Source organism: Ruditapes philippinarum, unplaced genomic scaffold (genome assembly GCF_026571515.1).
Source record: "Ruditapes philippinarum isolate M1 unplaced genomic scaffold, ASM2657151v2 ctg3087_1_1_1_1, whole genome shotgun sequence".
Lineage (NCBI taxonomy): Eukaryota > Metazoa > Mollusca > Bivalvia > Venerida > Veneridae > Ruditapes > Ruditapes philippinarum.
Genome location: NW_026854516.1, coordinates 149,741 through 176,040, shown reverse-complemented (window position 1 = coordinate 176,040; position 26,300 = coordinate 149,741). Strand labels below are relative to the sequence as shown.

The 26,300-nt window shown below is 32.1% G+C and overlaps 1 protein-coding gene across 1 annotated transcript; it reads left to right on the top strand.

The window, feature by feature from the left end:
* The first annotated feature begins 9,774 nt into the window (after window positions 1-9,774).
* On the top strand, window positions 9,775-26,300 carry LOC132740335 (regulator of microtubule dynamics protein 2-like). The gene is made up of 9 exons (XM_060728214.1): window positions 9,775-10,110; window positions 11,811-11,976; window positions 12,339-12,511; window positions 13,499-13,574; window positions 14,638-14,715; window positions 15,423-15,521; window positions 17,580-17,633; window positions 18,845-18,925; window positions 21,818-26,300. Exons 1-9 carry the CDS (start codon window positions 9,839-9,841, stop codon window positions 21,872-21,874), a joined length of 1,056 nt encoding a protein of 351 aa, XP_060584197.1. The 5' UTR covers window positions 9,775-9,838; the 3' UTR covers window positions 21,875-26,300.

The following is a 26,300-nucleotide window of genomic DNA, read 5'->3' as shown; positions in this document are numbered from 1 at the left end:
TACCGTGCTACAATTCAAGAAGGATAGTTTGAAAAAATCACTACTTTTAGCAAAACTGTACAAACCATGTGCACTGTACGCAAAAAGTGAACATTACACTAAACCGTATAGATCTAGTGGATTTTGACCAAGTTTCACATTGATGTCCCTTATGATGTCCTTAACAAAAAGTATTATAAGTAGTCTCGGTCTGATGCACAGTCAGGGAAAACAGCAATGTCGACAGCTTAGATGTGTACATTTGTAATATGTAACATCGTCTTAAATCATGCCTCCATGTAGGCAGGTTCACAATTGGCTCGCCTGGGGGATCACTTAGTTCGCACAGACTAGGCTTAGGGAAAGTGCATTTAAATTCTTATCTATTTCTCTAAAATAACTTGTCTGAGAGCTTATGATGAATGGGGGGGATACACAGGCAATTTGTTTACATAATGACGTAATCGATGTCGATTTTATGAATAGAAAACTGGACATTTTTTAATGAGGTCATGATGTCGATTTTCTCATTTGGACTTGTTATTAATATTTTGTCCTAATTTTCTATTCATAGTTTAAACCAATAATTTGATTATAGTTTTCCTTTTGTATATTTTGACCGAATTAGTTACTAGTAATCCTTTATGGTATCATTTTTCTATTGTGTATACTTTAGACCATATTTATGTGACCCCTTAATTCCTTTATGGTCGTAACTTGTCTATTGTTCTATTTTGACCATTTATTATGTTAACCTAATCCTTTAGGTAGGCAATTTTCTATTTCATAACTTGACCATTATAACGTCACTTATGTAAACAAATTAAAATGTATAAAGTTTCTATTGAAAAAATGGACATAAAAAAATGTGTCGGGTTTTCTATTCAGAAAATCGACATTTATATTACATCATTATAAATGTAGTACTTTTTATTAAAAATTTGAACATTCAAAAAAAATGGTCACATTTTCTATTCAGAAAATCGACATCGATTATGTTCATTAAAATTGTCAAGTTTTCTATTCAGAAAATTTCGACATCATGACCTCATTAAAAAATGTCCAGTTTTCTATTCATAAAATCGACATCGATTACGTCATTATGTAAACAAATTGCCTGTGTATCCCCCCCCCCCCATTCATCAAGCTTATATAAAGATATTTGACATGCAGCATTGCATAATATACCTCTACAGCATGCCTCTTATGTCAAACATGACCACCTCGGAAAGCATAACATATAAAGAGAAAGTCGGAGATGTTTGTGCAAATGCAGAACGCATCTTGACGTGCTTGGCAGTGAGTGAGACTCCCATCTGTTTACCAATGCAGACGGGCTTACACCAATAAACACCACAACACATATAGGCACAAGTATAGAATGGTATTTCTTTCTTATCTATCTTCATCCATGTAGGCCTACAGGTTCAATATCATGTTGATTACAAGCTGTAATTACGTAACACCTCAAGACGACCTACAAAATTGTAACCGCTAAAACGGCTATGAATTTTATATATTCTATATGATAATGTAATGAGTAACATTGAAATGTTACGTTTCTATTTGTTGTTTTTGTTGCATAGACTTGCAGTGTAATTACAAGTCTCTTCAATATAGCACTAATTTAAAATCTGGTAAATCAAATAATTACTAACTGACATTTATAATATAATGATTTAAAACAAGACCAGTTTGCTAACGGCACGCTCCACTTTTCTTAGTGCTGCATAGTTAATAAAAGCAAAGTAGAAAAGGGGGATAATTTTGTAAAAGTCCTTGGCTTGTTAGTCAACATATATTCCAATTTATTTAGTGGATACTTTTTTGAATGACCTTATCCACTCGGCCAAGAACACCACAGAAGAAATATAAAATATAACAATTTTTAAATAAATTTCAGTGAAAACATGGATATAATTCTTGAAATATATGTGCTAGACGTATACATCATTCAGTGTCGATACCCAATAGATACAATGATATTTGAAGTTTAAAATAAATCCCTAAAGAAATTATAGAAACATTAGAGCTGTCGGTAAGACAGTCCGCTTGACTTTTATAAGAACATGCCTAGAGTTGGGATGATGGCCACTAACAACTATTAAAATTTTGAAAGAAATGCCTTATAGGGGACAGGAAATACACTCGGAGGCACTTCTAACCCGACACTGACATTTCTCGGTATCATTGACGGATTGTGTTCAAATTTGGACCTTACCAAATCCAGGTACGTATATTAACGTTAATATACGTACCTGCCAAATTCAATATGTCATTCTTTCTTCTTAGAATTTTATTTACTATTCATTGTCAAGAAAATAGAAAAAAATACAAAACAAGTAAGCTAGTCTGTTTTAATAAAAAATCGCAGAATCGTTGTAAAAAATTAAAAATCGATACAAAATGAACAGTCTCTGAATCGCACTAAATATGTATGGTCTAATTATTTGGCTGTCATTCAATGGATATATTAACAACGTGTAAACACCTCTGTCTCATGGAAATGACATAGTTTCTCATAAAGGCGTATGAACACATCTGCGGATGTTTCAAATTCCAAATTTTACCATTGAATACTGCTCTAGCCGTTGCTAGGTGGCGTGGACGTTAACTTGCACTTTCCATTATCGTTCATGAACAGGCTTAATCAAACCGAGCCTGCAGCATTGTCGATTTCGTCGTTTTTGCGTTCTTTCGGGAGTTTTTTTTTATTATTTCTCTCTAATTTGGGGAATACTTCTCAATTCCTGAACAAAGGCTTGCTCGAGTTTCTGCAAATTGAGATGAACTAACAAATCTGTTCAGTTCATTTTACAATTGCTGGAACTCGAGCAAGACCCTTGGTCAGGGATGGAGAAATACTCACCAAGCCTTCATGAGAAACTACGTCACTTCCACATGTTCCATTGAGACAGAGTTCTAGCCATTGGATAACACACAAAGTATTGGAACAGGTTAACACAGGGATTTAGTGCATTCAGAGACTGTTAATTTTGTTACGATTTTTACTGCCATTCTGTGATTTTTCATTTTACAGTCGCCTAATTGTTTTATTTTTTTGTCAGTGAATTGTTAATAGAATTCTAAGTAGTTAGAATGATATGTTGATTTTTGCATTGTCCAAAATTTGATCAAAATCCTTCAAGAAATGACAAATTCATACCAAAAAAAGTAAGTGTCGGGTTATAAATGCCTCTGAGTGTAAGTGGGGTGCTCGGAATTCTTAGGCAAAAAGGGGGGTAATTTTATCTTTATCCTTGACAGAAATATGTTCTTTTGCATCGAAGTGGGGATGTCAGCCACTAACAAATATGGTTTCAAAGCAATACTTAAGGACATAAGAAATAAGTTGGGTGGTAAACAAACTTTACCAGAATTCCGAGAACACAAAGGGCTACTTAAAAGTACATACTTTTGTTAAAACTCATGACAGAGGAGTCCAAAAAGGGGCATACATTGTCAAAATTCATGATAGAGTTATTTAAAATAAAGCAAAACCTCAAAGGGTCGATGTGGGGTGTACAAAAAAAACTAACCAATAGCGTGACGCAGTGGTCGAAGCCGACACCAGGGTGAGTAGGATATAGCTCTCCCTATTATACAAATACACTGATAATAGTCGAGCTAAAAATAAGGAAAATTCTTAAGTTTAAGAGGGGAATAATTCAAGAAAAGGGGATGCTAGAGTTATGCACCTAGTCAATTATAATGATGAGGGAGGGAATATGATACGTCACTAAAAGCTCCTTCTGGAACCCAAGGGAGCTAGAAAAGGGTAAAAAAATGACTGTTGATAACTGATCACCAGAAAGAACATAAAGATGCATCATTTCATATACATGTATTTTAACATAATAATACAAATATCATTACAATTAATCAAGAAATTTCAGACAATATCACCTGAGTATTAACAAAACATACATGATATAACTCTATGTGTAAGACAAGTATTTAAGTAAAATATTAATTACATTCTATTGTTATCACAGTCTGAGACATGTTATATGAATCTATCCTAGAGGTATCATCATAAACAATTGGAATGAAACAAACATTTTCAGAATGCCTCTACAACATTATTATATCTATATATTATTATATCAGCATTTATTCTTTATCATTATCTTACACGTGACAACATGCACAAACCCCAGTTTTTATATGTAACAAAATATTTGAATAATTACATAAATGAACAGACCCAACATTGAGCCAAAATGATTATAATTAAAATATTTACAATTAACTATTCACCTTATCCATACAAAACACTGCTGGTAAAAGTTAGTTTGTTGGGTGTGGTTTGAAGTTAAACCAACATTGTTGAGGTCATGTGGTAGTGCTGAACAGGCTTTACAGCTTTACTGGTGGGGGAATACCTAAATTACCCTCCATGCATTATTTCAGGCACCTGCAAGCATTTTAGTAGAAACTTGGACCTTCAGTAAGCCAGCTGAATAGATCAATCCAAAGTCCCCTTGACTGGATTCATATTCACAGCGAAGAGGGGTAAGTGATGTCAAGTCAGTACCTACACCAATGGGCCAGGGAAACAATATATATAGTTTTCATATAAAATTTGAATCTATTTCATTTAAAACATTTTACCTTACATCGGAAAAATACCCCCCTGAACTAATGATAAACTCTATTAATATGAACAAATTATATATTATCTTTGAATGTCTTTGTTAGATTGAAATTAATTTTTACATACTCTGTTGAGGGACATGTTGTTTCATTATTGTATTTATTTCATTTGATTGATAAAAATGAAATTATGGATCTACAAGTTCAACCCATCAATGGAAACTTAGTTCAACCTATGAATGGAAACTTAAAAATAATTCTTAAATAGCAAGTTCTATCTTAATAACAACAATGCAGAATGTATGGAACATATCATACATCAAAACAAATAAAATATTTCCCTTACATGGTAAATTTAAAGATTATTCACTGAAAAAGAAACACAAGCTTGATTAATCTTGATATTATCCAATCACCAAATAGCACTGTAACTTTAAATTAAAAATTTTTATTCAAACTTGGCAAAATATCTTTTAAATTCCTTTATACATGTATCATACCAATAATTATAAGTTTACATATCAATTAACAATAAAACTTGCTCTTTTAAAAACAACATTAAAATTTTACATTCATAAAATACACATAACAATGCATAAATACATAGGGTTATTACATTATCAAAGCTAAATATCTGTTGAAAAATTGTTTGAATTTTGATTTTTGAAAAAAAACAATTCTATGAAATATGATTATTGAATGACGCATGCACAGAATTATTCAATATTGATAAAATAAAATGGTAAAAACCTTACTAAAAATAGCAGCATAATATTTTGAACAAGAGCATTTGAGCCGCGTCACGACAAAACCAACATAGTGGGTTTGCAGTCTGATCAGGATCCTTGCTGTTCGCCTGCAAACCCTATAACAAGTAGAGAAACTGATAGCGAACAGCATGGATCCTGATCAGACTGCGTCGCAACCCATTATGTTGGTTTTGTCATGAGGCGGCTCATTTTATTTTGTTTACATACAATATTATTTGTGTTAATTAAATAACACAGACATTTTATGTTACAAAAATTCAAGTGTCAACCATACAATTATGTAAACAGTATAATTTTACTGTTTATAGATTTTATAAAAATATTTCATAAGACATAGCTTTATACCCGTTAATGGGTCCATTGCAAAAAAGTAACTGAACTTAGAAGAGTTAGTTATGTAAGGTTTAAAAACTTGCAATAGACCCTGGGTACAATTACTTCCAAACCAGTAACAGTTGTTTCAGTTGTATATATCCATTTACTCTTTATTTCATCACTGGTTACCAAAGATACAAGTTCAGTTATTGAGGAAGCTTATATTCGATGTGTCTGGTTTATGAAGGGTCCATATGCATGTCTGTCCAATCCCTGAGCAAGAAATTACCTTATATCCTCGTGTTTCCAGTTTGTTCAGAACTATCCTTGGTGGATCTTGGCTTTTATATTCCAAACTGGGGAAAAAAATAATGCAAATTTACATAAGAAAAATATGAAGTCCATGAACTATTTATGCAAAATGAGAAGCACTGAAGAAAATTTACAACAAATATTTCCATGCAGAATCAAATTCATAGCATACATTGTACAACATTTTTAACTCAAGTCAGGCTAAGAATAGCACAAAGATACAATTTTCAATTTGATTTTTGACATATTTATTTCTTTACTTTTGTTATTGCCCCGGATGATCTATGTAAAAATCTCAAATTATGTATTAAGCCTTTTGGAACTTAGTGGAGTACCTGTAAAATAGTACATGTTGTTAACCAAAAGTTATGTCAATGCATAACCATGACAAATTTATGTTTTTATATATTTGCATGATATTTGTCCTGCCTAAAATTAGAAAATGCTCACTATCAATAACATGTCAATGAAAGGATTTCAACATAAAAAAGGTACATTTATGTAGTCAATAGAGTTAACAGATTTGTTCTCTTTAAACCATTGATACAGCAGCTTTACTTTAACCTTGCTAAATATCTTAGTTAGACTTGTCCAGCTTTTAATCTGGGCAAAACCATTCGTCAATTTTAATTTTAGGGAAAATGCAAAATACATGCATGCACAGACTGAATAGCGCACTGTGCATAGATGTGCATGCTAATCTTGATCTGCACTGGTTGCATGGGTAGAATCTGTTGATGCCAGCAGTCTTAGAGTTAAACAAGGTATTAACATCTCCTAATCAACTGTATGTACAGGGGTAGCCTAGTCATTAATATGTCTGCTGCTCAGCATAGGAATCATGGTTTAAGCCAAACTGGGGTTACAATCATATTCCCTTATAGGACACTATTACAGTTAAGTTCCAGAATACAGGCAAAATGCTACAAATAAGCTCTAAAGTTTTAATGTCAAAGCAAAGATAAAAATATCTAAACAAACAGCATGAACATTTTACTCTTTTTAATAACTTTTACCACAGTAAGTTTTCTTATAAAATTCACTACATCTAGCTCATAAACTGTTTAAATCCTTGTTTTGTTTTATTTAACTCTCACTCAAATGCTTGGATGTCAAACCACATAAGGTATTGTAGTAATGTCAACAAATTTGACAACTTACAAATTATTGCCTAAAGATTTCACAAGAGAAGCACCCAAATATTCCATGAGCTCTTTATCACTCCACTCATCACCCACTGTTGTTGGTCCTGATTCCTTCAATAATAAAACAGATTACTTCTATTTAGCATTATGCAAACTGCAAAGCCTGTCTTGTCTGTAAGACTAACATATTTTAAGATAATCTGATACACTGAAAACTTTTTTATTGACTCTCTTCTTTAAAATCAGAAGAAAATTTCTATGTGAGTTCTAAACGGACTAAGCTGTTGACCCCAAAAAGGTCATAAATCATCAATTTTTTGTCAAATAATGTTACATACTGTATTCATGAAAATTAAGATTTGAATCACATGACATCAAAGTCTATTGCTATGGTTCTTGCGTGGTATTACCACCCAATATTGCAGATATTTAAATGCTACAGTATTTACCAGCCTCATTTCAATCAAAGCACATGGAAGCAATGGACGATGAATTGAGAAAAAAAAGGGTTTTTTATGCCCCAACTCAATTTCTGTCAATTGTAGCTCTAATACTGTAATAGTATTTTACCCAGTCATGAAACTTTACAGGAATGTTGATAAGTAATATTAAGTTATGCATCTGGGGGTTTGCTTGTGGATCAGTATACTGTATATGTAGAGTTATTGTCCTTGACTAAGATTTTTTTTGCAATTTTCACTTTTGTCACATGTAGCCCTAAATTCATTTATCTAGTCATGAAACTTTACAGAAATAAGGGTTGTTCACTGCAGGTTTTGCTTGTATTGTCCTTGACTTAGCAAAAACTGTTTCAATATATTGTGTCACATGTACCACTAAAATTGCTTGAGCTAGAGTTAACAAACTACATGTACATGAATGTTGGTCAGCATGTGAAGTTGTGCACCTGGGCTTTCCCATGGGAGGACGCTATTTGCACACTGTTTAGGTCTACACACCAAACAAGTCTGGTGTCAATCAGATAATTGGCTCCTCCCTATGACCTCTGAATTTTTCAAGATGGCGGCGCCCATGTTGTTCCATAGCTGACTTGTCTGGTGTGCACATAATTATATTACTATAAGAGGCTATTGCGAACATCCAGCTACCTGACTTGCCTGTTGTGCACGTAATTATATCATTATTAAAATGTGCATGTGCGTGTGTTTATGTGTGATTAATGACCCACCCACCCATATAAAATTATATTCATGAAAAAAAATTGATTTAATTTATACTATTATTATCCATATTTATAGTATGTTTTCATTGTTGTCTATAAAAAAACGACAAAGAAACTTTTTTCATCCAAATTTAAATAGTGAATTATCACATTGTAATTATTTAAAATCATATTGTCTAAGACTATGCAATTCAAAATTGAGTAGAACGGCATAGCGTTTTATCATTTAGAATCCCGCCTATCCCAGCCTTTACTCCGCCCATTGACCCGACTTGTTTGGTGAGTACTTTACGACCTTGTAAGTAGCGATGTCCCTTTTCCATGTGGATTAATTCAGTTATTAGTTATTTCCCTTGACTGAGTAAAAAATTGAAAAAATAAATAAATAATTGTGCTCTACCAGGAAAGTAATTTATATTATAAACATAACAATATAATTATATAGAAAAGAACTTTCCTGACTACAGCAATTTAATTGTTATGTTTATAATATACGTCCATGTAGAGCACAATTATTCATTTAATTCTTTAAATTTTTGTTTGCATATTTAAATCATTTTCTGAACTCAATTTTAATATGTGAGCTTTGAGTTTCATAACTTTCAGTTGCTGTGTATGAAAAAACACACCACTTTGACGATGGTTTGGTTTAAACATATTTATTTAAGCTTGATTGCGAAACAAGTTCTTACAACTTATATTAATCACTTTCGAGTCGCTTCCTGGAGCCAACCAGTGCTGGTGTCATATAAAGAAACATGGTCGTGACCCGAGTAGGGCTCGAACCCATGATCTCTGTGTTGAGAGGCAGACACCTTAACCACTAGGCCAGTCTCACTTTGACTATGTGCTGTAAACATGATCTTATTTATAGGACTAGAATTATTGGTAAAGCATGTGCGAGAAATAGAATCTTTCAATTTCATCTATCGCCAGGTAAAGGCACTTTTGTAAAATGGTAGATTTTAATTATATTTTCTATAGATTAACAGTACAAAGGTTATTAGATAAAAGATATTTAATCTGCATGCTGCAGATAAGAAGTTTTTATTTTTTATGAAGATATATTAGAATAAATGGAAGAATTCTTTTATTTAAACAAATCCATACCATCTCATTGGGTGAAAAAGTAGGGCAACATCACATTATCACTGGACTTAGCATTCAAACAAATTATCCGAAACATTGTATTATCCGAAATTATAATTACTTCTTCAATAACATTGCTCGTGAAGGAGATAATGAATGTTATAGTTTAACATTATTTTTGGCGTAAAATCAATTGAAAATTATAAATACGTTTTAAACAAGCAATAAATACTCTTTACCAAACGTATCTGCGTGCTAATAAGTACATAAGGCATGGTTTTATAAGGAAATAACTTTTAATAAAACAGCTGTTTTTGTTGACAACTTTTAACTCTTCAAATTGAAGGAAGAAAGAACCTACTTGTTTGAACTTCCGCGTTTTGACAGCTCTGCAGTCCGAATTTCGTCCAAATTCCTATCACTTGTTTTCGTTTTTAATTTTCATAGAAATGAACTTCTTTCGACAAAATAACGCCTTCTTTGCTTCCCTTGGTGCTGGCATGGTCATTGGCATAATGTATTGGCGCATGACACAGAAAATTATGCGAGAATTGCAGAGCCTTTCTGGGGTGATTGCAGAGCTTCAAACCGAGGTAGTCCAGCTGAAAGAAAAGCTTGACAACGTTGCTAGAAGACGCAAAAGTCCAGGGAGTGGTTTCTTTTCTCTTGGAGCAAGCAGTGGAGATGACGATGATGATGTTTATGAAGAGGCATATGCAGGGTATTTTTTTATACAGATCTACATATACGATTTCTGTAGTCCAATATATCAGACGATACAGGCTTGTTTCATATAGTTTATGTTGGTCAAGCTTTGCCCAGAAGCAAAACAATCTCAAAGCGACGTCATATTTATAGGACTACGATTTCTGGAATTCATGGACCATTCATTAGATCTGCTTGATCTATAAATAGCCAATTTGCCACATAATCATTTATATATAATTATATGGCCTTCAATTTTCAACTACTATTTCTTAAACACTTAATGTCTGTTAATTTACAGATGAAAATTCAGATATATCCTGGAATAGACCTGGGTCTAAACCAGGAGTATATATAAGGTTCAGTCCTTATCTTTAGTGTATTATATACAAGTTTTACTTCTAAAAAGTACATAAAGCTCTAGGGGTCTAATCTGAGGAGATTGCCGATTATGGTTATGAAATACACAAACACTTCCAAGGATGTGTGGAGTTCTAAGCACAATATATATATATCAATAAAATTTGATTTTAAGCAGGTTTTTTTTTTCCAAAAAAAGTCATATTTCAACATTTATCACATAGTACATAATGGATATATTACATTGACAAAGATACAAATAATTGGAATTGATAATAATTTGCCCCACTGACAATTCACCCCTTGGTGTGTGGAGCTCCAAACATGTTAAAATCCAAATAAAGATAATATAACCATTTGCCCCACTGAAAATTTGCCTCATAACGTTACAACTTTCCTCACTTTAGTGGCAAATTGTTATATTACCTTTATTTAAATTTTAACAAGTTTTGAGCACCACACCTCAAGTGTCTGTGACTGATTAAACAAACAATTTGAGGACTTTTTAAAAAAAATTAAATTACAAAGTCATCAATTAATTATTAATGGATCCTTCCTTTATAATTACCAAAAAAAAAACTTGTCTAAAGCTTCGAATTGTAGTATTAAACTTAAAATAACAAATTTCACAGTTTATATGTGTGTTTATGGATTGAAAAAATCTTTAAATTTTACCAGCATTCATAAATTTACTGACTGTCCATAAATTATATCAAATCCTAGACCTGTTTATTTTTTATTTTATTTTTAAAGAGTATTGATTACCATGTAAAATTTTGTAAAGTCTGAAATGCTTCTCAAATTTGGAACTTAAACTATGTAGTCATAAACTTTGAAAATAAGAAATTGTATTATAGAAGATCAAAAATAAAGAGATTATTTTAATGTTATAATTCAGGTGTTGTCTATGAACTGTAAATGTCACATTTGGAATATTATTATATATGTAACCTGTCATACTAATTAACTTTAACTTATGAAAGAATTTGATTCTTTTTTTTTTAAATGTAATGAATGAAAATAAATGGTATCATTCAATGCATGGGTTGGTCACAGTGCTTAATAGATGATGTTTTTATGATAATAACTATGATTTTAAATCGGAATCAAATATAGAATTGGGTCAGGTGGACAGCAAAGAGATATTACTTTTCAAGAGGTAATGAATGTAAATTAAATTACATTTATAACATTTCTGTTTTGATAACTGGTTTGATTACCAATATTCTATAGGTTATGTAGCTTGCTCAATGATAGAAACATGTTACAAGATCACTGTTTGACTACATGTTTCCTTTACAATGTTACAATGTATATACATGTACTGTGAAGTTAATTTAAAATCTTTACTTTCAGGAGTGACTTGGAGGATTTGGAAGAACAGATGATAATTACACCAAAACAAACAGATCAGGACATAGAACCTACAGATGATATATTTACAGAAGTTGATCAGTTATTAGAAGGAGCAGATGAAGATAAACAAAAAGCTTTTGAGATTCTACAGAGGAATAAAAGCAAGGTAGATATAAATGTTTATACATGTATAAATGGAATTAATAAAAACAAAAGCAAAGGTTGGTAAAATGTATATGGTATATGCATTTGAAATTTTGTATAACATTTATTTATGTATATTTGAACTTCTATTGGTGTTGCTCTTCATTGACCATTTCCATGCTGAATTTAGTAAAATGGATTTATATCATTTAGTTAATTCAGTAATTAGTTATAGAAATATTAAGTAGAATTATCAGTATGAGTTCTGATCAGATTGTACAAATGTTTAGACTCTGCTGAAATATATGCAAATCCCTGTTGCCACCAGCATTCAAGGATTATTTTTTTTCAGGACTTAACAAATATGTTTATTTACTTTTTCAGTATTTGACAGATCCCAATTTCTACTGGAGGTTTTCAAAGACAACATTTCAAGTTTCTCAAATACTTGGTGCGAAGGGTGACTTGGAGAAAAAGAAGGAATATGTATACACTGCCAAAGATTTAGCTCAGAAAGCTCTTGATCTTGATGACCAATGTGCCAATGCTCACAAATGGTATGTTTATGTCTATGAAGTTTAAGAAGTTTTAGGCCTTTCAACCCTGGGACTGGGGGGTTGGAGCCTGTGGAAGTCAACAGAATGCTTTTTTCTTTTAATATTGTATAAGATCATTACTGGTACTGATAATGTCATATAGTGATTTACATAATTATTACATGTACATGGGAACTTTTGGAAAGTTTGCATAATTTCTTTATTAGATGCTGCTAATGAGATCCAAAATACAATAATGAAGTCACTCAAGCACCAAAGTTGCTCTCTCTCTCATCAAGATGCACACACTTCTTGTGACATCAAATCTACTTTTCTTAGGTTTCAGCAAACCAGGCCTCTTTCTTGCATGAGGAACACCAAGTTGAGTTATTTTGAAAGAATAACTTCAAAAATATTTAAGAAATTTAATTGAAACTTCCTTGAGTAAGAAAAGTAGTGCCATGTCTAAGAACCATTCTATATTGATTTTTTAATTATCTCCCTTTATGATACTTACAAATATTTGATCATTGCTTGCCTAGATTATAATTTCTAAACTTTCAAATCTTTAAACAATGATTATTACATTGAAGCTTCCCACATCTTTAAGTGCAGTGTTATAGAATCAATCCTTACTCTATATTTCATGCTTTTTTGAGTTATCTCCCTTTATTTATAAATAAGGGCAGAGTACATAAACAAAAATTCTACTATGCTTATTTATTTTATTATCCCTTTATGGTACTTAAATTGTTTAATAATGCTTGTTAAGAATTTTAACGTCGAAACTGTGAGACATATCGCATTGGATTTTTACATGATTAAAAACATGTAAGAGGGAATAGCATAGTTTTTTAATTATCCCCCTACAAATATATAATAATGCTTGTCTGGCAAATTATTTGAAAAATATTGAAATGATTGTATTATCACATCATACAGTGATAGAAAATAGAGAAAAGAATTTCATTTGTCAATAATGATGATAAAATTTTCTTAATATTTCAGGTTTGCAATAACTATAGGTAGTGTAGGTGAATATGAAAGTACTCAAGACAAAATCAAAAATGGATTTATATACAAGGTAAATTTATGATATAACTTATATGAAGAAAACTGAAGTATATACTTTAAGTTATATAGATTCTTTGATCAGCTATATTATACTAAGCCCAGTATAAATTGTTGTAAGCTATACATGTATTTCCTATGTATGTTGAAAACAACTGTTTATAAATGGCCAGAGAACCTTTCATTAATCTTTATAACAAAATTATAAAGAAAGCAAATTCAGCTTCTTTAGTGTTTGAAATTATTTATTGTCCAGTAGGATTACAGCATTTCAAATGAATCATAACACTTTACTTTAGTAGATCAGCTAACCAATAATCAGTCTAATAAATCAACTGTTAATCAAAATAATTTCAAGCACTAAATTGGTTAGAGTTCCTTAGTAAGCATTTACCAAATGGACCTGGTCAAACAGCTGTGTCAATCTTGACTAATTTAATTTTGTAAGCGCTTAGTAATAAACACTAGCCTATACTTAATTTATGTTAACATGAACATTACTTTATAAATCTACAGCAGCAGTGTATATACATGTAGATTATATTGAGGTTTCATTTTAATTATATAAAAAAGTGATGTTACAGATGTGCAGTATTATTAATTGTTTTATGTGTGTCTGTCAATAAGTATATATTATCATGCAATGTTCTTCATTAAGGTCATCATAAGAGTTCAGTGTATACATTTGTATGGTTTTGAGAATTTTATAGTACATAAATATCAAGAAAAAGAATTAGACAATGATTTTTTTTAAAAGTCAGAATTTACTATGCACACTGATAAAAACAAAAAATTTGCCCAATCTTTCAAACCAGGAGAGATACAGTTTTAAATCTTATGGAAGCATTTTTGAATTTTTTATAGAGATTTGCATTGTAAGAAGTTGTAAAATCTTGAATGCTTAGTAAAATAAAGATAAGATACAATAAGATATAACGAGTGCAAAATCATGATAAGTTATGTCCCCTATCTCAATGCTATAAAGTTACATGTTATTGTATTATTAAATATTATGATGATATAATTATGCTAATTGTGATTTAATCATAATTAATCAACATTTCTCTTTTATTCAGGAACATATAGAAAAAGCTGTTTCATTGAAACCATTAGACCCTTCCAACCACTACCTACTAGGCAGGTGGTGCTATAGTGTGAGTATGTCTTTACTTTTTTTGAGACATGCTTCCTATATCAAGTTGTTTAAACTTTTTTCCCATAAGAGGCATCCCTTGTAGACCCCTATAAGCATACTCTACTGACTTCCCCTTCAGGAGCCTCCACTGACTGGATGTTAATGGACTTTGTTGGGTTGCTATCAACTCCCCTTAAGGAACTATTATTTTTTTTGTATCTTACTCCCCTTACTGGACCCATTGATTGAACATTAATGTGCCTATGTTCTCTATCCTGTTAGGACTTTTGTTGACTGTGCCTGTTGACTGTCCCTTAATTGAAGCCTAGATTGTTTTAATTGAGCCTCTAGTGGCAGCTCCTTTAGGACATGTAGGAGCCTCTGTTGACTTCTCCTGAAGAATCCTCCATTTATTGCTCAAAAAGGACCTTCTTTTCATTTCTGTTTTGATACTACATGTACTTGGACAGTTTATTTGATGTAAAAGCTTGCTTAGGAAACTCAATTGCTCTACTTATGTGCTGGAAATCTTTTTTTAATAAGGCTCTTTTGGGAAGGGGGAGGGGGAAATCTTGCATCTTTCTATACCACAAAACAGGCAAAGTCATCACATGACCTTGAGTCCTTGACCTTCACTTCTATTACAATGATAGGCAAAGTTTATATTATGATAATTATGGCTTTACATCTAGGATGAACTGAAATATTTTTCATTTAATTTTCCAGGTATATATGTTATCTTGGATAGAGAGGAAGGCTGCAGCTGCACTTTATGCTACACCACCATCTTCTACAGCTGAAGAAGCTGTTGTACATTTTTTAAAGGTAACATAACCCTTGTTGTCTTGATAGTAATCAGGCAATGACTAGAAAGTGTCATAAAAGAAAAGTAGAGTCAGTGTAACCAGTTACATGTATATTAATTTTCACAATTTTTAGTAGATCTTCTATCAAAATTGGAACAGATTTTAGTATTGTATGTTTTTATTTTGGAGGTGTATAACCTTTATCTCTTAAATGCTTATTAATTTTACCTAACACATTCATGTTTGTATCACACAAGTTATGCTTATGTGTGGTTATTTTCTATGCATTCATTGTTTTAAAGGGACTCCACTGAGGTTTTTTGACATGACGGGACTGGAAATAATTTTTTGGGATTATTACTCCATCTGATGTAGACCTATACTAATAACCTATGTACAAAATTTCAGATCATTAGCTCGCTCTGTTTTTTCAGAATAATTAATAAAATAGTGAAAAATGACCCAAAATTGAAAAGCGTTAAAACGCTTTTCAGTCAAATCGAACTGAGAATAGCACACACATATGATTTTCAATGTATTTCTTAATTATAATTTATTTATATTTCTGTTTTAACTGCTCATGCTAATCTATGTGAAAAATTAAATTTTTATGTTTTTAGGCTTATAAACCTCAGTGGAGTTCCTTTAACCACTATAGATGTTTATATATACATGTATATGTGTAAATATTTAATTTTTGTCTCTTTTGATAAAGTTATGATAAAAAAAACTAAAGTTTATGGAGATCGTATTATTTACGAAATATTTGGAGTGTTAAAGGCATTTTGAATTTTTAATGGATTGTAATGAGCTACAAGCTTATAGACAATTTGAGCTCAATCATAAGCAATTTGAGCTGCTTTGCAATTTGAGATCATGGATAATTTGAGCTCTTGAAAATCAGCTAATTAAAATTTTGAGCTCATTAAAATTCTTAGCTCACTGCTTTTTGAGCTCACAGACAATTAGAGCTTATTGACAATTTGAGTTCATTGACAATTTTAGATAGTTTGAGCTCACATACTTTTTAGACACCATAGACAATTTAAACTCATTGACAATTTCAGAAGATTTTAGCTCACATTCTTTTTACAGGCCATAGATAATTTGGGCTCACTGACAATTTCAGACAATTTGAGCTCACATACATTTTAGAGCCCATAGAAAATTTTCAGCTCATTGACAATTCAGACAATTTGAGCTTGCATACTTTTTAGAGCCCATAGACAATTTAGCAATCTTGAGCTCCTTGACAATTTCAGACATATTGAATTCACATACTTTTAAGAGGCCATAGACAATTTTGGCTCATTTTAGCTCATTTACAATTTCAGACAAGTTGAGCTCACATGCTTTTTAGATCCTATAGACTATTTGGGTCACATACTTTGGATAATTTAAGCTCACATACTTTTAAGAGCCCATCGACAATTTGAGCTCACAAACTTTTTAGAGCCAATAGACAGTTTGAGCTCACACACTTTTCAGAGCCCATAGGCAATTTAAGCTCATCGACAATTTCAGTCAATTTGAGCTCACATACTTTTCAGAGCCCATAGACTGAGCTCACATACTTTTTAGAGCCCAACAACAATCTGACCTCACATGCTTTTTAGAGCCCATAGACTGTTTGAGCTCACATAACTTTAAGAGCCCAACAACAATTTGACCTCACATGCTTTTTAGAGCCCATAGAATATTTGAGCTCACATACTTTGGACAAATTAAGCTCACATACTTTTCAGAGCCCATCAACAATTTGAGCTCACATACCTTTTAGGGCCGATAGACAATTTGATCTCACATACTTTCAGAGCCAATGAACAATGTGAGGTCATACTTTTCAGAGCCCATCCACAATTTAAGCTCACATACTTTTCAGAGCCAATAGACAATTTAAGCTCATACACATAGCACTTGTCAGCTTCTGTTATTCCTGCGCAAATATCCTGTAATGAAACATGGTCACCTCAGGAGATCTCCTACCCTGAATGTATGAACAGAAAGCCTTATGCTTTAACCACTTGACAATAGTTACATTTACATTACAATTTATTGTTACATAATTATTTTTAAGGCAGATGAGCTGAATCCTGGGAAGTGGAAAGAAAATATTTTATTTATAGCAAAGGTACAGTACACTTTATGTTGTATTCATAGGGTTTTTTGGTTTTTTTTTATATAAAGATTGAAATTTATGTTTTGCAATGTTGTTATATAAGAGAGACAGATCTATAACAATGTGGTATAAGGTAATCGTTTTAGTAAATATTTTCAGTATTTAAACCACTTTAACAGCAGAATCTGTCTGAATAGAGATATCAGGAATTACCGTCTCAATCAGTGAGATTATTATAGACATAACAAAATGAACATCAAACAGAATTGTTGTTAATTAGGCTTAATGTAAGTATACATTAGTCATGTCAGGCACAGAGAGTACAGACTCCCTGTATCAGCTGATATATTGTATATGACCATATATATAACTTATATCAAAGGTCCAAAAGCTAAGAAACATTAAATTTGATATTCTTACATAAACAAACTTGGGCAGTTAAAATGGAGAGATATGCAGAAGATGATAAAGATAATTATATACTCAGAATAATATTGAAAATTGTTTTCTTTAGTGCTGATGTTAGTTTGAATTGAGTTAAAAGCATTATTATTCCCTTTTTGTCATTAAATTTAGATTCATTATTTTTCTTTTGGAAAAGGAAAGTGAATGGACAATCTGAAACTTTACTGTCACATAATTGGTCCAAAATAACATCAAATAATTCAAATGGTACCCATATTATAAATATTTCCAGTCCTGTCATGTCAAAAAAACCTGAGTGGAGACTCTTTTAAGTTGCCCTTTTTGGGTAGTAGCTAATGATGCAAATATACTGTCATAAAATATGTGCTAGCATCACTTCAGAACTAGTGAGATTATGACTTCCAGTTTTCAAAGTTTTATAGTTTAGTTGTTAGTAATAGGTCAGTTGCTAAGTTGATCTTTTCTTGACATTTAAAGTCATCCATATTCTTATTTTTGTTTACATAGTTTACTTTCAGCCTCTGAACAATCAGTACCTTGTACTAAACATATTGCTGCTTTCAGTTTGGAATTTTTTAATAGTTGTCTTTATCAAACAAAAATTCTTTTTTTTTCTGGACAACACAAGTACCATACTCTCATTGCTTTGTAATGTCTTTTTCACTATTTATGTATTTATGTCATACATGAAAACTAATGAAAGGGTAGCTTTAGTGTAAGATCAATGAGGCAAACCATTTCATAATTTCAAAAACACATTTAAATGACTGATATATAATGTCTTTATCTATTTTCAGTGTTATATAGAGATGAGACAATATAAGGAGTCAGTAAAATGGTTGATAAAAGGTCAACAGATCCCTACAGTTAGTCAAGATGTTAGTAAATATTTATCATAATTTTAGAATTTCAAGAAAAGCCACACAAAAAAATTGTTTTACCTTTTTAAAGAGTCATCCCAAAAGTCAACTTTTTTCTTCCAGGCTCACCAGGCTTTATACTATTAATACTGCTCAATTTTTGTTTACTTGAAATTTATTTCACTCACAGTTTTCATACTGCAGGACATGTTTATGTTATTAAGATTTGCGTTATGTTATTTAGATTTACATAATGTTATTAAGATTTACACTTTCTTATTAATATTCAAACTATGTTATTAAGATTTACCCTATGTTATTAAGAATTACACCATGTAATTATGATTTACCCTATTTATAGTATTTATTTACCCTTTTCTATTATGATTTATCTGTTATTATAATTTACTCTATGTAATTATGATTTAACCTATGTTGTTAACATTTACCCTATGTTATATGATTTACCTTATGTTATTAAGATTTACTCTATGTCATGTGTGTTATTATGATTTACCCTATCTATTAAGAATTACACTATGTTATTAAGAACAAGCAAATTCGTTGAATTTATATCCCCCGCCGAGTACTGGTTATTATTAACACAACAACTGAAGACATAAGGCTTTATTTATATATTAATCATGGCATAAACTGTAAAATTCTTTGAACTTGAAGCCTTGTACCTTCAAACAAGAAGAGTTTTTAAGTTTTCACTATATACATATAAGGAAAATCTATGACCCCCTGGAGTGGGGCCAATTTTGACCCCAGGGCTAAAATTTGAACAATTTTGGTAGAGGACCTATATGTTATATCATATACCAAATATCAAAGCTCTAGGCCTTGTACTGTCAGACAAGATTTTTTAATTTTGCATTTTTGAAACTTCTTTTCTGGCACCGTGTGACTGATGATTGTGATTGAAAATTACAAAATTTTACTAAGTCAAGGGCAATAACTCTAAAAATACTAAAAATATCCAAACGAAAATACCCAGGTGCACAACTACACATACTGATCAACATTCCTGTAAAGTTTCATGACTCTAGGTAAAATACTTTTTGAGTTACATGCGATCAAGTTAAAAAATTACAAAATTTTACTAAGTCAAGGGCAATAACTCTAAAAAAAACTAAAAATATCCAGACGAAAAAACCCAGGTGCACATATGCACATGCTGATCAACATTCCCATAAAGTTTCGTTGAATTCCAGCCATTAGTTGCAGAGAACTACTCCGGAAACGAAATTCGGACAAAATTTTACTGAGTCAAGGGCAATAACTCTAAAAATGCTAAAAATATCCTGACGAAAATACCCAGGTGCACAACTACACATACTGATCAACATTCCTGTAAAGTTTCATGACTCTAGGTCAAATACTTTTTGAGTTACATGCGACACAAGTTGAAAATTACAAAATTTTACTAAGTCCAGGGCAATAACTCTAAAAATACTAAAAATATCCAGACGAAAATACCCAGGTGCACAACTACACATACTGATCAACATTCCTGTAAAGTTTCATGACTCTAGGTCAAATACTTTTTGAGTTACATGCGACACAAGTTGAAAATTACAAAATTTTACTAAGTCAAGGGCAATGACTCTAAAATTACTAAAAATATCCAGACGAAAATACCCAGGTGCACAACTTCACATGCTGATCAACATTCCCATAAAGTTTCGTTGAATTCCAGCCATTAGTTGCAGAGAACTACTCCGGAAACGAAATTCGGATACAATTTTACTGAGTCAAGGGCAATAACTCTAAAAATACTAAAAATATCCTGACGAAAATACCCAGGTGCACAACTTCACATGCTGATCAACATTCCCATAAACTTTCGTTGAATTCCAGCCATTAGTTGCAGAGAACTACTCCGGAAACGAAATTCGGACGGACGGACGGACGCACAGGACAGTAATTATGTGGCTACTCTATTGTTCTCTCTATTGTTCTTTTTAGCCACGCAAAAGAAAATAGCCACATAAAAGCATTACGGAATGAATGACATCAAAGAGAACCTATTGTCCCTCTAGCCACATAATTACTCTCCTGTGAGTGCGGACGGACGGAAGGACGGACGGACAACGCCAAAACTATATCCCCCTCCCGATTCCATCGGCGGGGGATAATTACTTACACAACTGAATTAAACTTTAATGTCATCATAGCAAACAATAATCAAGGATAAATGTACAAGTTCAAGAGAACTGATACAACATTTGTACATTTGAATGTCTGAATGTTATTAGCTGTTTGTAGCTGTCAGGACAAGGTGGCTTTCCTCTTGAATTCTGCCAGAGACCTGGAACTTTTTCAGGCAAATAAACCTGTCCAGCTAGCTAACATATAGAGAATCAGAGGTTCTATCTAGATGTTAAAGGCACATGAAGCTTCAGAAATGACTACATATTTTCTTCATATTAAAGAGAATTGTGTGCTTTGTAATAAATTAATAAGTGATTTAGACCATGATTTATGTTTATCACATGAAAAAAGTAGTGCTGAATGTGTAATAAATTAGTCATAAAAGCATGGGCATATGCATGCAGCTCAGGTTTTTTGTGACAAATTTCATCATGTTTTACTATTAGATTATGTAGTTCAATAGAAAGCAAAAGCTTTTGAGAAATTACATTTTTGGAGCTTAACAAGCCTTTAAGATAAAGTTTAGTCATTTGTGAATTATGCTTTACTTTGCTGACATCTTTCTCTAACATTACACCTGGAAGTTCTATATGGCCTAGAACTTGATCAGAACAGTTGGAGAAAGTTATAAAGGTATAAATTACAATGCAAAATATATTTTATGACTTATTAGTAGAGTTTTATTACAAAATAGTAAAAAGAAGTGTTTTGGATAATTCAGTGATTGAATGTTTTAAAACTTATATTTTTCAGGACAAAGAAGCAGAAGTAGAAATGGCATCCCTACTAGTGAAATATAAATCCTACTAAATCTTCTAGATAATACTCTACACAAAAGTGCTATATGTTATTAATTGTCTCATTAATTATATTGCTTACTTGTCCTTCAGATTGTTTCTGGTTTATTCTTTGACATTGGTCAAATGGGAGAACAATATGGTTGATGTTGTTTTTTTTTAAGCGGGACACATTTTCATTTGTTCACACATTTTCATTTGTTCATTGATGTATGTATAACTACTACATGTATTTTTACATTTGAAAATAGAGGTTGTTATGTTAGCCAACCCTAATTCTGCTAAATTTGTGATATGGATTTGTCCAACTTTAAATTTGGAACTGTCCCTTCTTATTTTGAAGAGTTTAAATATAACAAAAACATTGAATGAGTGTAGGTTCAATACTGAATTTATTGTACAAGCTTAATTAAATTATATTATGCGAGCCTCTGGCCTGAGTTCAATAAATTCAGTAATGAATCTACACAAATGTAATATTATTTTTATCACATACCTGAAATAAAGACTGTTTAAAATGCAAAAGAATACATTTTTTATTGACGCACTTATAGTGTAATGCTAACATTTAGAGCATCTTTAGACTATGTTTGTATAGCGCATTAATGATGTCTATCAAAATATTTGCATGGCCATGCAATACCATTTTTACGGAGTCGCAAAATCAGTTTGGGATTGTCTTAGACCTGTCCAGCTTCCATTTTGGACCCGTCCATCAGCAATTTTTGGGAGTATCAATATAAAAATTTTGAACTTGGTCAGTCAACATTTTATAGTCTGGTCAGAAAGCATGGTGGCCCAGGCTGGCCTGGCTATATACTGGTAACCAAGGCTAATCACTTTCAGTTCAAGCAGTGTAAAGGTTAAGAGTTTTTTTATACCACTCAGTATTGATTTAGAGTTTCTATTTTCATATATTACTGTTCTATGTTTATCTATAAATGCGGTTGTTATTTTACTGGTATTGTTAGGTATATTTTCTGTGAATTTATACCATGTACGTGTATAATTGTATTTATTTAGAAGATCAAAGGAAAAGAAGATATTTTGTTGAGATATTTTTTATGAAAATCAAAACTTGTGCCATAGAGTTCAGTTTTATACCAAAGAACGTATGCCCTGTAAGTTATAAGGGAGAAAAAAAGCATTTATTATCTGAATATTTTAGGATTAAAAAGTGTCATAGATCTACTTATTCTGCCATTTTTGACAAGGTTTATAATGATGTTATATTTTGTACACACATTGACAATGTCAATCAAATAAATGCCATTGCATGTATTTCACAATGTTTGGTTTCTTTATCATTCTGTTGAAATGTTCTTATTGCATAAATTGGGTCAAATGTTTTAAATCAGTATTTTTGTTACAAAAGTTGTCATCACAATTTTTGTGTCGCCTCTACGGAGTAGTGGCGACATATAGGGATCACTTCTCCGTCGTCTGTCTGTCCGTCTGTCTGTCTGTCTGCACTACCGAATAAGGATAGGGGGCCATCTAACTGTAAACAGAACAAAAGAGAACAATAGAATTCATTCCGTAACAACAGAGTAAGGGGCCATTGGCCCTCTATTAAACAATAGAAAATAACAAAAGAAATGGCCCCTTATTCCATTTCGGCCGGACGTCCGTCTGTCCGTCACAAAACTTGTCCGGATTACTCCTCATAAACTATTGGTGCAATTTCATCCAAACTTTACAGGAATGATCAGTACCAAGTCTAGTTGTGCATATTGTCAGCATTTTCAGGTTCAATGATTTTTGTCAGAGTTATGGCCCTTTAATAATTTTTATTTTTAAAGTTTGTCCGGACTACTTCTCTTATACCCCTAATGCAATTTCAATGAAACTTTACAGGATTGATCTGTAGCTCAAGTCCTTGCGCATATTGCACACTGGTTTTCCGGTTGAATGATTTTTGGCCGAGTTATGGCCCTTTGATAAAACAGGTGTTTTTTTCTGTGTGTTGCCAGATACACAAAAGCTTGTCCGGACCACTCCTCATAAACTACTGGTGCAATTTCATCCAATCTTTACAGGAATGATCAGTACCAAGTCTAGTTGTGAATATTGTCAGAATTTTGCCAGATACACAAAAGTTTGTCCCCACTACTCCTCATAAACTACTGGTGCAATTGCATCCAAACTTTACAGGAATGATTAGTACCAAGTCTAGTTGTGCACTGTCCGTCTGTCTGTCCGTCTGTCACAAAACTTGTCCCAACATGAAATTGGCCATCATGAGGCGACACATGTGATCACTGATCGCTCTTGTGTTGCATTTATTTTAACATTAAGCTTAGGTGAGTATGATAGATTGATGGTTATTTTTTATAATCTTTTTAGCTCGACTATTCGATAAGAATAAGTAGAGCTATTGTAGTCACCCGAGCGTCGGCGTCGGCGTTGGTGTCCGCGTCGGCGTAACCACTTATGTTAAAGTTTTTGTAATAGTTCAAATATTTTCAAAGTCCATTGACATATGGCTTTGAAACTTGGCACACTTGTTCACCATCATGACCCCTACCTGTAGACAGGAGGAGATAACTGTATCAAGCATTTTGACAGAATTATGCCCCTTTTTTCGACTTAGAATTTACGTTAAAGTTTTTGTAATAGTTCAAATATTTTCAAAGTCCATTGACATATGGCTTTGAAACTTGGCACACTTGTTCACCATCATGACCCCAACCTGTAGACAGGAGGAGGTTACTGTATCAAGCATTTTGACAGAATTATGCCCCTTTTTCAACTTAGAATTTACGTTAAAGTTTTTGTAATAGTTCAAATATTTTCAAAGTCCATTGACATATGGCTTTGAAACTTTGCACACTTGTTCACCATCATGACCCCAACCTGTAGACAGGAGGAGGTAACTGTATCAAGCATTTTGACAGAATTATGCCCCTTTTTCGACTTAGAATTTACGTTAAAGTTTTTGTAATAGTTCAAATATTTTCAAAGTCCATTGACATATGGCTTTGAAACTTTGCACACTTGTTCACCATCATGACCCCAACCTGTAGACAGGAGGAGGTAACTGTATCAAAAATTTTGACAGAATTATGCCCCTTTTTCGACTTAGAATTTACTTTTAAGTTTTTGTAATAGTTCAAATATTTTCAAAGTCCATTGACATATGGATTTGAAACTTTGCACACTTGTTTACCATCATGACCCCAACCTGTAAACAGGAGGAGGTAACTGTATCAAGCATTTTGACAGAATTATGCCCCTTTTTCGACTTAGAATTTACGTTAAAGTTTTTGTAATAGTTCAAATATTTTCAAAGTCCATTGACATATGGCTTTGAAACTTTGCACACTTGTTCACCATCATTACCCCAACCTGTAAACAGGAGGAGGTAATTGTATCAAGCATTTTTTTTTACTATCAAGCACTAAGAATAGTCGAGCGTTGCTGTCCTACCGACAGCTCTTGTTTCTTTTACAGACATAATATTATAATCTGATAACATTTATTTTGTTATCTTGAGTGGGAGTTACCATATGCCTATCTGTTAATGATAATAGGCATATATAGGTATATAGAGTGATAGGAGAGGTTATGGCAACTTTTCATTCTAGTAGCAGATATTATCATTGGTGTTTCACTGAACCAGCCTTATGTTAAATTGTTGTTAATCATAACTACTCTAAATATCAGGGACCAAAACCATTATTCATTCTAATAGTGCAATTAAAATACTTCTTTTTTTATTACATTTTCACAAATGATACTTATATAACATGTAATATGATGTTCAAAAACTTCTACCTTTCAATCTAAATTATACATAGTCATAAATTATACTTTATATTTTTCATAATCATATTTAACAGCTTATCATTAGAATAACAAACAGGTAAAAATAACCAATGAATTATTTGAAAATCAAACCATTACAGTCATTTGAATCTATTGTTTTAGTGGGCTGAAAAGAAATACATGTTAAGTTTGTTTTGTTGATCAAATGAAAGATTAAAGGAAAGCATATGAAGTTCTTCTATTAATTAACACCAAGTCTTTTTTGTATAAAATGTTGATGAATAGTTATAATGTCATGATGAAAGTTAGAATATTCCAACTGGTTCACCATTGTCTTGGCTTCATATAAGTACATGTAAAGTTTGACATAGAGTTTGTGATTAAAACATGTACATGTATATACATGTATGTATGTTGGGCTGTGTATGATACTACCTCTTTGTTGTATGAATATTATTAAGTTTATACCAGATTTTCAGATTTATACCTTGTTTACAACACTACAAGTTGTCTTCTGATTTTATATTGTATATGTATAACCAGTATACCATCACAATGTTATACCATGCCTGTCTGTTGCTTATTATTAACCCTACCTTTCTAAATATTAGTAACAGACTTGTAATGATTTGAAATTTGAACAGTCCCAATAGTTATTTTTAGGTTTTTTT

What these genes read in the sequence shown, in the direction of transcription:
- LOC132740335 (XM_060728214.1), top strand. Translation starts at nt 9,839, where the DNA reads ATGAACTTCTTTCGACAAAATAACGCCTTCTTTGCTTCCCTTGGTGCT. An exon ending in TACAGAGGAATAAAAGCAAG is followed by an intron (nt 11,977 to 12,338) that starts GTAGATATAAAT and finishes TTACTTTTTCAG; the next exon opens with TATTTGACAGATCCCAATTT. An exon ending in TAGGCAGGTGGTGCTATAGT is followed by an intron (nt 14,716 to 15,422) that starts GTGAGTATGTCT and finishes TTAATTTTCCAG; the next exon opens with GTATATATGTTATCTTGGAT.